The sequence below is a fragment of the Pundamilia nyererei genome, unplaced genomic scaffold (assembly GCF_000239375.1).
Source record: "Pundamilia nyererei isolate P.nyererei 1_Seehausen unplaced genomic scaffold, PunNye1.0 scaffold00235, whole genome shotgun sequence".
Classification (NCBI taxonomy): domain Eukaryota; kingdom Metazoa; phylum Chordata; class Actinopteri; order Cichliformes; family Cichlidae; genus Pundamilia; species Pundamilia nyererei.
The window spans coordinates 906,835-917,669 of record NW_005187636.1 but is presented as its reverse complement, the minus strand read 5'-3'; the positions used below and the strand labels follow the sequence as shown (position 1 = coordinate 917,669).

At 41.6% G+C, this 10,835-nt stretch overlaps 1 protein-coding gene across 3 annotated transcripts in view; it reads left to right on the top strand.

The window, feature by feature from the left end:
* Positions 1–3,438: 3,438 nt before the first annotated feature.
* magi3a (membrane associated guanylate kinase, WW and PDZ domain containing 3a) overlaps positions 3,439–10,835 on the top strand; it is a 105,134-nt gene continuing 97,737 nt past the window's right edge. For all 3 annotated transcript variants that reach the window (XM_005749023.1, XM_005749024.1, XM_013914892.1), the window contains exon 1: positions 3,439–4,717. In XM_005749023.1, coding sequence (XP_005749080.1) covers positions 4,411–4,717 — 307 coding nt within the window. In that variant the 5' untranslated portion in view covers positions 3,439–4,410. The remainder of the gene's footprint in view (positions 4,718–10,835) is intronic.

The following is a 10,835-nucleotide window of genomic DNA, read 5'->3' as shown; positions in this document are numbered from 1 at the left end:
ACACACACACACACACACACACACACACACACACACACTCCATACAGATTTGTTCATACGTCCCTGTCTATTGCTTGCTTTTAGGTGAATTACACGTACAAAAGTCCACCGCAGTTCTTTGGTCTCTTCATTCGATAAGACGCCTGCAGCTTTGGAAGCACTGTTGAAGGCTTCAGCTCAGGGTATGGAGGGGATCCTGAGGTATGGGGAAAAAGCATTTTTTATTAGCTCTGTAATGTTGTTAATGGTTTGATTGTAGTAATTAGTAGATTTGGATTAAGATAAGATAGAAATGTACTATAAAACTTTGGCAGATAAGATGACAGTACTTTACCTAAAGTGATCAGTTCATATAGTAGGATTCCAAATGACCACCTGGTGTGCGGGGAGAACAAAACAAAACACTGTGACTCATAGAAACATGATTTTTAAAGCATGTAATGCACATACAAGAGCAAAGACAAAAAATGTGAATAATAAAAAATATATATCGTGTGTCTTTGTTTTGTTTCCTTAGCCATAACTCTGCCCTTACACGTCGCTTCTGTCGATACTGAGCAGCATCATAATCCGCTCTGGAGCCTGCCATTTCAATGGCACCTTCGCTGCCCTTTGTCTAATTGCTGAATCCATTTTGCGTCCTTCAAATGCCACGCCCAGGCCAGATACTCGAGCCGAGAGGCCTGGGCCAATTAAGATGTTTCTGGCAGCAACATCACCATGCACCAGCCTGTGCTCTGACATCAGGTAATCCTGGAGGAGGATCCAATTACAGCTAAACATGTCAATCTTTTTGTTGCAACAGTTATTCAAGATTCAAGATAAACAACACTTTCCAGCATCTTGGGGGGAAGAAATGGCAGAATGTCATCTGCTGCAGGGCGTGACATCTAAAATGAACTCGCTTTATTCCAGTTGTGTGTTGGGAATAATTGGTCTAAAAAAAGTGACTCACCAGGCCAGCTGCAATCTGTTTTGCCACCAGAAACACTGACCTCTCAGAGAAGTTCTGCGAGGGATCTGCAGTGCTTAAATTGTTCTGGAGTTAAAAATAAGTCCTTGTCATTGCACTACATTGAATAATTGAAGATTGCCTTTGCCACTGAATAGGTAGAAGGTTTGGATCACTTACATTTCTAAGTGTCCAGAGGAAGTGAAGGAGATTCCCTGGGTTGTAGGCATCTAAAACCAGGTACATGGGTAGACGTTTGGTGTGACAGTGCAGCATCTGCACCACATTTTCATGTTTACACACTGAAGCACAGAAGAGGAGCCACTCAACAAATTCTTTAGCTTCAGGCTTGCCAGAGGCATCTGTATGGAATTAAATTAATAGAATAAAAACTGGACAAGCTTAACTCCAGTGATGACCCTTGCTTTATATCAGATTTATACAGTACCTCGAAGGCACTTAACCACCACGACAGAAGAGGCTCCACCTTTCTTCTTCAGCAGACCTTTACAAATGGGGCCATAGCAACCAGTCTGCCAAAACTCTAGTCCCTCAAGAACACACTCTTCTGGGATTTCCCAGGGATCTAAAGCTGCCGGGACCTTTGGAGGACCTACAGAAGCTGTAGACAGGGATACAATCTGCTGGCCTGATACAAGGGCAAATATAAGTAAATAAGCACTTGGCATTACTATGAGACACTCAAACAGAAATATGTTAGATTTTTAAAGGATTTCACACTGTTTTAATGAATTGACATATAGTTATTGCAGCTCCTACCATTTTTAAAATGAGGTGAAGTCCTGTATCGTCGTTCTTTATTTTTACATAGAGTATAAAAAATGAGAGCCACCACTAACACCGTGCTCAGAGCCAACAGGGAAGGGATTATAATGAGGGCAAGTGTGCCTGATGACTCTTCATCTACAAAACAAGTTAAAGAAGCAGGTTCAGAACATTTCAAAGTACACGCTGTTGCTTTCACCATTTCACAATTACTTTTTCACACAGGGGCAGGTCGTTTGTCATAGCTTTTTCCCCCTTGAGAAATTACACCATCATCTAAAAACTGCATTTTGTATTTACCCCGGTAATCTTTGTCTTTGTGACAAACATGCAACAAACTAAGAAATCAGGAAGGGGTCAAATGCTCTAGCTGTCGTGTATACAAGGCAAATGAACTTCCAGCTAATAGCAATGCAATCATTATCATGTTTAAAACTTACAGGATGGACAGAGAGAGGTGTCATTGATACATTTTGTGTCCACGTCCATTAGGAGCAGGTCGCATTTCTCAAATGTGGGAGAATCTGCAGACCGTATCAACAAAAGCAATTCAAGGGTTGCCAGTCGAGAATTTTATTCCGGTGTTGAGTAAAACTAATTAACTTTGAAGTCATTTGAAAATGAAAAAAACAAAACAAAAAACGAGCAACGCACAGTCTAAATGTTAAAAATTAGTCTTCCTACCTGACACCAGAGGCTCTATTGTGCGGGTGAACAAACATTTACAGACCTTATAATATAAAAATTAACAGCAGTGGGGAAAAAAGAGAAAAGAAATCATAATAACACAGCTGTTATCAGCGGCTTTTCAGAATACAGGCTCCGCACTGTGAGGGCGCTGACCGGAGAGTGGCGCTGGAAAGTTGACTGACTGTTAATTATTAGCAAAGCAACAGAAACGATAACATTAACAGGAGTCATGCTCACACTTAATGCAACCAAAACAGGTTAGTCACTAAACTGTGACGAACACACACACACATCTCACAAGAAATGTGTCTCTGCTTCATCAGACAAAATATGAAAGACAAAGTAGATAACAGGTACGGGCGTTAAGAAAAAGGGGTAAACCAGGTAAAAAAAAAATTAAATTAGTGAGCTTAAATAAAATGTATATTTAAATGCGCTAACGCCGATGTTTATTTACTATATTCATATATAATTAATCGCATCGGATGTGTAAGATTAGTTAAAATTCAAAATCTAATAGTTTTACAAGTGAATGTTGCCAGCTGGCGCTTTGGATGACATGCCAGCCTCAGTCTGTTGGCAACCACAAGAGGGCAGACTTGCACAAAAAATCAACAACCACTACTACAATTAACCGACACACAACCTTCCTAGTTCCAGATCTCCAAACGCATTTCACGGACCTAAAGCAACCATGTAAAATTCAGGAATCACTCAGAAGCTGTTGCACTTTGCAATAGGAATACAAAGAAATTTGGAGAAAAAAATCCAAACCGCAGACCAAAGGTCATACACAGAGATAGGTTACCCATCTCTGGCTATCTGCAAGCATGTTCTACGTGAAAATACGCGTCCCCAAGGGGGAACTCCGCCTTGCAACGGACTGAAAACACTCACAGAACTCCCACCCTTTGCCATTCACCATTGGCGTAATATACGCGCTTTGGGAACGCCTCCCACATCTCCGATTGGACAGAACTGCCTGCCGTCATAAAAGCAACACGGAAAACGATTAAAAAAAGTTATGGAGCGAAGCCTTATCGGATCACGTCTTTTGCATGCTGCTGCATAGTTTTCAGAATAAAAAAAATCAGCTGTGCTTCTGGAAAAAACAGGAGAGAGCGCATAGCGCGCGACGAGGCGCAACGAGCAGAGTTTCGGTGTTTTGAAAGGATCAGATAACCGATAACCGCTGAGTTCGGGGGAGGACCAGGTGTGTTTTCCCGTTTCTAAGGACTGCCTTGTTGATGTCACCATGGAGGAGTGCTGGCGAGTAGGACAGGTGCGCAGGGTGAAGTTGCCTCAGTGGGTTCGCATGAGGAACTGTCAGTGACAGAGGACTTTTTCAGCAGCTGATGAACCTCGTATAAACCCATTTTTTCACGTTTTCCTGTATTTTATTTTATTTTATTTTTTAAATAAACTATTTCCGTCAGTGTTGTCAAATGTGCTGGCGTTTCCTGAAGTCCAGAGTGGGATATATGCTATTTTTCCCACGCTTTTCTGACAGGCACTGGTGCGCGCAAACTGCTGGACTCGCCGGTTCCGTCCTGCTCTGTAACACATATCGGGGTGTAACAGTGCGGGGGAAGCTACTGTTGGTTATTAACCGCACATTGCTGTGAACTGGGGTGTGGGATCGAGACGCCCCAGCATCAGAATCAGCACTTTCCGCTTCAATGCGACACTGACGCAGCTGGTCTCACATTCCAGTCGCGGACAGGTGATGCTCGGATAAGTCAATGGAAGGATATTTGATTCTCAGGAGCAGCTGAGCAAAAAACAACAAGCAAACAAACAAACAAAAAAAGCAAGAGTTGTTTTCCTCGAGATGGAATACACCACAAGGCAGCAGCATCATTAACTTCTCTAATCGGCAATGATTTTTCCGTGCGTCATTGCGTCTTAGGTTTTGAAGCGGTTGTTGCTTTGAAGGACAATCGTTCTTGGACTTCCCTATAGGTTTTCAACATCTACCAACAATGTCCAAGACACTGAAAAAGAAGAAGCACTGGTCAAGTAAAGTGCAGGAGTGCACCGTCTCGTGGGGAGGTTCCGGGGAGCTGGTCACTGTAGCGGAGGTGCGAGGTGGCGCTGAGCTGGGAGAGTTCCCCTATCTTGGACACATAGTGTCGGAGGCGTTGGTGTGTCACGCCGGGAGGCTTCCCAGCATTGGGGACGTTCTGCTGGAGGTTAATGGCACTCCCGTGAGCGGACTCACAAACCGAGACACGCTGGCTGTCATCCGCCACTTTCGGGAGCCAGTCCGCCTGAAGACTGTGAAACCAGGTGTGTGTCCAATGCTATTTTAAATCACTATGACATCCTTACATACGAAAATAAACCTGACACGTGTTTTTTAAAATAATTCCCCCCTGAAAATGAGAACCTGAAAATAAGAACTGTGGACTGGTGTGACTGAGATGAGGAGGTAGCCTGTGTTAAAGTGTGTGCGTTTGGTTTATATTTGGAAGCAGACTTGCAGGTCAGCCTTGTATTTTCAGTTGGCCTAAGCATATCTAAATTGTCAATCAGCATACTTCACATTCTTTCATTCATTCATGTGGTGACTCATATTTACACAACCCCTTTACTGGAGTAAAATCCTGCCAGACAGCATTTGTAAAGGGCATGCTGTGTTTCACCATGCTTCCTCATCTTCTCCACATCTGCATGGTTCAAAGATAAGACACGAACCCCCATTAAGGTCACAGGCCTCTGCATGAACTCGCATAATACACATAATCTTCATTTTATCACTGCACAAGTGTCACATCTACACTTGTGAGCTTTTGTGTTCCACATTAAGAGACTCATAATTCAATGCATGAAGGTAAATATACACTGTTATTCAAATATTTGATATATTATGTTCAGTAGATCTGCTCATAGTGCACTTATTGGCTCTGTCTTTGTTGTTATCTTACTTACTAGCGGTAGTTTATAATTCTTCCTGTCCTGCACATACATGCTTAATCAATGCCACTGTATTATATGTGTAAAAACATACCGGATACAAACTAGCCAACTGAAGGAGTGTAAATGGAGGCATAATAGTGGCAAGGGATTTGTTAATGGTTACCTTGCCCTGTTAGACTATGTCATTTCGCTTGCATTGTAAAGGTGAGAATGAGTCTAATTGGATCAATTACACACATGCACCTACTTTAGTTGCCAGAATGCTGCACACACACTTGACTATATTTACTTTGTAGTTGGTTTCTATTACAATACATAAGTATCAATTCTAATATTCTTGGATGTACTGGTGAGATATATATATATTTATATTTATTGCATTAGGTCAGTTCTCAACACCTACACTGTTGCAAACATTTCTTATTGACCTTGTGTTACGTAATGCATTTTAAGTGATGTTCAAGCTGCACTTGCTCATCTCTAGGCTGCTTACCATCAGTTCCTCTGTTCCCCATGGGACCTCACTGTGTGTTTAGATCTGTCCCCTCATCCATGATTAATTCATGCATCATCCATTATTGATGGCCGCTGCCTGCCAGGATGACTAGTGGCTGATGACCAGATCATATGTTAGCCGACTGGCATTCTTGTAAACTTGCATTCTCACGAGATTGCAAAGTTAGGAGAGGAGACATGCAAGTACAGAGCTGTGGATCTTGTGGTTGTTTAGGTTAGGTTTTGTCCCCTTCAGTGAAAAAAATGTTATAGTACATTATTGCATGTTTACCTTGTGCTTGCAGAGCAAACAGTAAAAGAAGTTAGAAAAGGAATAATTTTTCAGGTGTCTACCTGATGGAAATTTTCCATATTTTCTTGTTGCCTAGTTTGTCTTCACCTTATCTTCACCCCACAGCCGATTATGGCTTATCGCTACACTTTGCTATTTCCCATCACCTCTGATATTTTACCATATCTAATCTTTTATGTTCATTCTCACTTTTGCCTTGATACTTTTTTCCTAATCTTCTTGCATCTATGCGCTCCTCTTCCTACTACTAATTTAACAATCTTGCATTGCCCTTCTACTGGATCATATTAAATGGTAAATGGCCTGTATTTATATAGCGCTTTACTAATCCCTAAGGACCCCAAAGCCCTTCACACATCCAGTCATCCACCCATTCACACACTGGTGATGGCAAGCCACATTGTAGCCACAGCCACCCTGGGGCGCACTGACAGAGGCGAGGCTGCCGGACACTGGTGCCACCGGGCCCTCTGACCACCACCAGTAGGCAACGGGTGCAGTGTCTTGCCCAAGGACACAACGACCGAGACTGTCCGAGCCGGGGCTCGAACAGGCAACCTTCCAATTACAAGACGAACTCCCAACTCCAAATATTAATGTTACCTTTCTGCCACGACAGTTTTGCAGCTTTAAAATCAAATAACATTTTTGTTTTTTCATCAAAGCTGAGAGTTGTTGATGTTTCGCCTCTGCCATCAAGACAGAAAACAGAGGTTTGTCTCTAGTGGTCCTCTGGCTCCTGCCCAGCCAATGCACTCAATATGCAGCTCCCATCCTGAGAGCTGAGCAAGGCAGTAACCTTGAGGGGACGATTGAGAGTAGAAAGGTAGTGACGGCCGTTACCTGTCGCAGTTTAGAGACCTGTGAGTGGGCAGGTCATTGATTAATGCTGTAAACAGACATAGATCTGCTTGTTTTTGCCTCATGGAGCTTAATGGATGGGCCATTTACCTCCCAGGTCCTGAAGCACCTTAGTTACAAATCAGGTCTGTAACTGAAGTTGTTAAAAAAAAAAAAGGCTCTTGGAAAATTTTCTGTCTCTTTTTTTTTTAAAGTCTCACAGATGGATAATGATGATGATAAGACCAATGTTCACTTTTTACAGTGTCATGAAATTCTGTCTAAGGAAAGCACGTGGAAACCTTTCTGGAGGCGAGATTTAGATTGTCACATTTCAAAGTGCTAATTGTTTTCTCAGTTAACACATTTCTCTTTTAGACTTAGAAAGTCTTGTGATAAATGTGGTGTATAACATTACAATAAAGCGGGGGATGATTCTGCTGGACCTTTTACTTAAGGTGTTAATAAAAGTGACATTTTCTTTAAAGGAAACAGAAATGAAGTCTTTTATTTTTCTTGATTTTGAATATTTTTCCTTGTTCATACAACAGATGAATTAAGCTTCAGCTAGGTATCTTGAGATGCCACATGAGCCTTTTTATAGCAGAGAAGCGTTTTTTAAAAATTTCTTCATGTAAATCAAAAACACCGGCGATCTAGTCTGTTTGTTTGTCTGTGTGGGTGTGTGTGTCGGGGTGGGTGTGTGTGGGTTGGGTGGAAGGAAGTATTCAAAATATGTAATTCAGTGCAAACACACTCCACTTAATAATACGGGAGTGGTGATGTCAAATGAGCTTCCTCACGCTTGCCTATCCAAAGTACCTCGGGTATCTTGCTTGAGGATTTGAACAATAAAGTCCTTTTTAATGCATGTAACCCCCATTTTAACTAATGAGCCAAAAAAGAATCCTGAAGACATTGCCATGAGCAATCCTGTAACAATAAACTTCAATAATAAAGTAGGAGATAATTTCAGTGGATTTTATTCCACCTGTTAGGCCTTTTTCCTTGGATCTTCTTACGCTGTCATATATCACTAACCTGTGATGCTCGGTGCTTTCCAGGAGTGAGTTAATATGATGAAATGCTTTACTTTCCATTCTTAATTTGCTTTGACGACTACCTGAAAATGTGCTTTCATGCGTGTAGTTGATGCTATGGCTGTTGCTGAGCAAATGTCGAATTCAGCACCTTTACTAAGTGCACCTTATGTTTAGCGCTGCAACCAATAATTATGTTCATGACTGAATTCTGTTATTTTCCTGAATGAGTCAAGGTGTTATTTTTCGGCCTATGATTATTTCCATAAACTAACTGTGATGTCTTGAAATGTGCCGTTTGATCAAAGGGACAGTTCGAAATATTCGAAAGATATTCAGTTTTCTGTTATGACACAGAAAAGAACCAAATCCTCAAATCTTAGAAGCTCATAATGTTTGGTGTTTTGTCTGTTAAAGTTATTATTAGTGTAATTCCAGCTGTTTCCATCTATTTAATGGCTTTGTAGATTGTCTTACAGGAAGACAGTCTTGACTATTTTAAATGTTCCTGATTTTGGAATCTATTGCCGAATCACTGGAGGTTTTCTAGTTGTCTTTTTTTTTTCATTACATTGTTGAAAACTGGATTTCTTTACCAATGTTAGCCTCACTTGGTAATTTGCTCCTTTTTCATGTCTAAAGTAGAGGCTCTCACTTTCTTTTCTTTTTTGTCTCACCGGTGTAACATCGAGTTTCACATCTCACACGTGTGCCATCAGGAGTACAGCGGAGCATTAAGCGCACAGTTTGTGTTAATGTGATTCCCTCACAGGTTCAGTCAGAGCTTCGACTAAGCTGCTCTAACCCAGCTGAGACGAGCTGTCAGCGTGTGTCTGGTTCTGTGGCTCCTTCTCCCCATGGTAAATGTAACTTCGGTTCCAGTTGCTGCTTTTTTTCCCCTGTGCGTCTACTGTGAAGCCCAGGTTTGTCCTAGAATTTACCTTGGAAAGAAGGTGAAAGTTTTTGCATACCCAGATACTTTGAAGTGTATTAGATTTCTCTTTACAATCTGAGTGCCATAAAACACAGTCAGTGTTACAAGTGCAAAAGGAGCTTTATTGGTACCCTTAGTTTCTGTGGTCTCTACTTCATTGGGTTTTTTCTATGCTTGTTTAAGTGTACGCATCTTTACATTTAAGTCACATCCACCCATCATGGCCTCCTACTGGCTGGAATCCCAGCTCATTCCCCAGTCCAAACTTCTGCACCTTTTGCCTTTACACCAATCAGTGACATGGGATGATGGTTTGCTCAACTCCCCAGATGACAGCACTTGCCATGGATGAAGAACATGTCTTCCTCTTCTTTTCTTCCCTCCATCCCTTAGTAGCGAAGCCCCTTCAGTTATTAGTGAAGTCCTCTTCTTCAGTAGCTCCTCCTAAGCACAACTCTGCACTATCTCACAGTCTCCTTGTTCACTTTTGCCTACATCATCTTGCATTCCTCTCCTCCTCCGTTCAATGTTAAGGGGAAAAAAATGACAGAACAGGGACAGTGTAGGTTTGCATAGTAGGACTTATTTAAATTCTTTGATTTCTGCATAATTTTTAAATTTTGTAATCTTCAACAGATGTCAGAACTCTCCCCCCCCCGAGAAGTTTAGCAAACTGGGATTCAACTTCATTCTACGTTGCCAGTCCTGTTCGTAGAGCCGCATTGCAGTAATGAACTGGCCAGCAACAAAGATAGCATCTTCATATGAGCCATACCTTTCATTGGCAGGCGCCACATCTTGGCAGGCATGTTCAAAGGCAGTGGAGATGAGTGTGTGTGCTGATTCACCAAGACTGCCTCTTTCTACTCACTGAGTGGTCATGCTGCGATGTCAGCAGCAGCAGTGTCTCCAGGTTACTGCTGGTGGAAACCGGCAGAGAAGAAACATACACAGAAAAACTTGCACGTTTTTTCCTTTAAGACTCGTTGCCTCCTTTACTCAACTTGACTATTCCTTGGGGTTTTTGCAACAGTGATGCATCTCTACCTTTTTAGCCCCATTTCCTATTAGATGATGTCAGGATCTAAACTGTCCATGTATTTGTTAAGACAACCTGTTTTGCTGCACTACATGAATGAAGCTTTGACATTTTTTAACACTTATTTGCGCCGAGAAAGTCAAATCATCCAAGATATTTTTCACTGTGAATGTACGATTCTGTCTGGGGTTTTTTGTGTCCTCTGAGAAAGATATAGAGATATAGAGAAGGCATCTACTAATGAAATATACAGTAGTTAAGCAAAAAATTGTGAGACATTAAAAGCAGTTACAGACTGCACCAAAGCATTCATTCATTTTTACAAAACATTAAGCTTGTGTGTTTTTATTAATTCATTAATGAGTGACTTCTTGCATAGCTTTGGTGAAGCAGTTTGTGTGGTAACAGCTAACTGTTTCTCTCTCGTCACCAGTTAACAATATCATTGTTTTGCCACGCTGAGCACTGCTACCAGCTTAACGATAAGAAGTGTTTGTGCCTCCTGTATCGGAAAATAACAGCAGGAGGTAGCAGGGCTGGAGTGAGCTGCTGCCACACAGCACACATGAAGACGATGTGCTTTTAGCAGAAATGCAGCGCCATCTGACTCTCATGTGTTCAAGGACAGACTGGCCATAGACCAATTAACTTAAGAAAAGGTCCCTTTTATCCAACTGTAAGCTGCAACTAAGGACGTTGTTTAAAAGCAGAAATAGAACCAGGCTGTTATGAATCAATATGCAGGTGCTGATGTGGATTGAGGAATATAGGGAGGTAAATCATTTGATAGTTGATTGAACCAAGTTTCCTCCAGATGCACAATCACC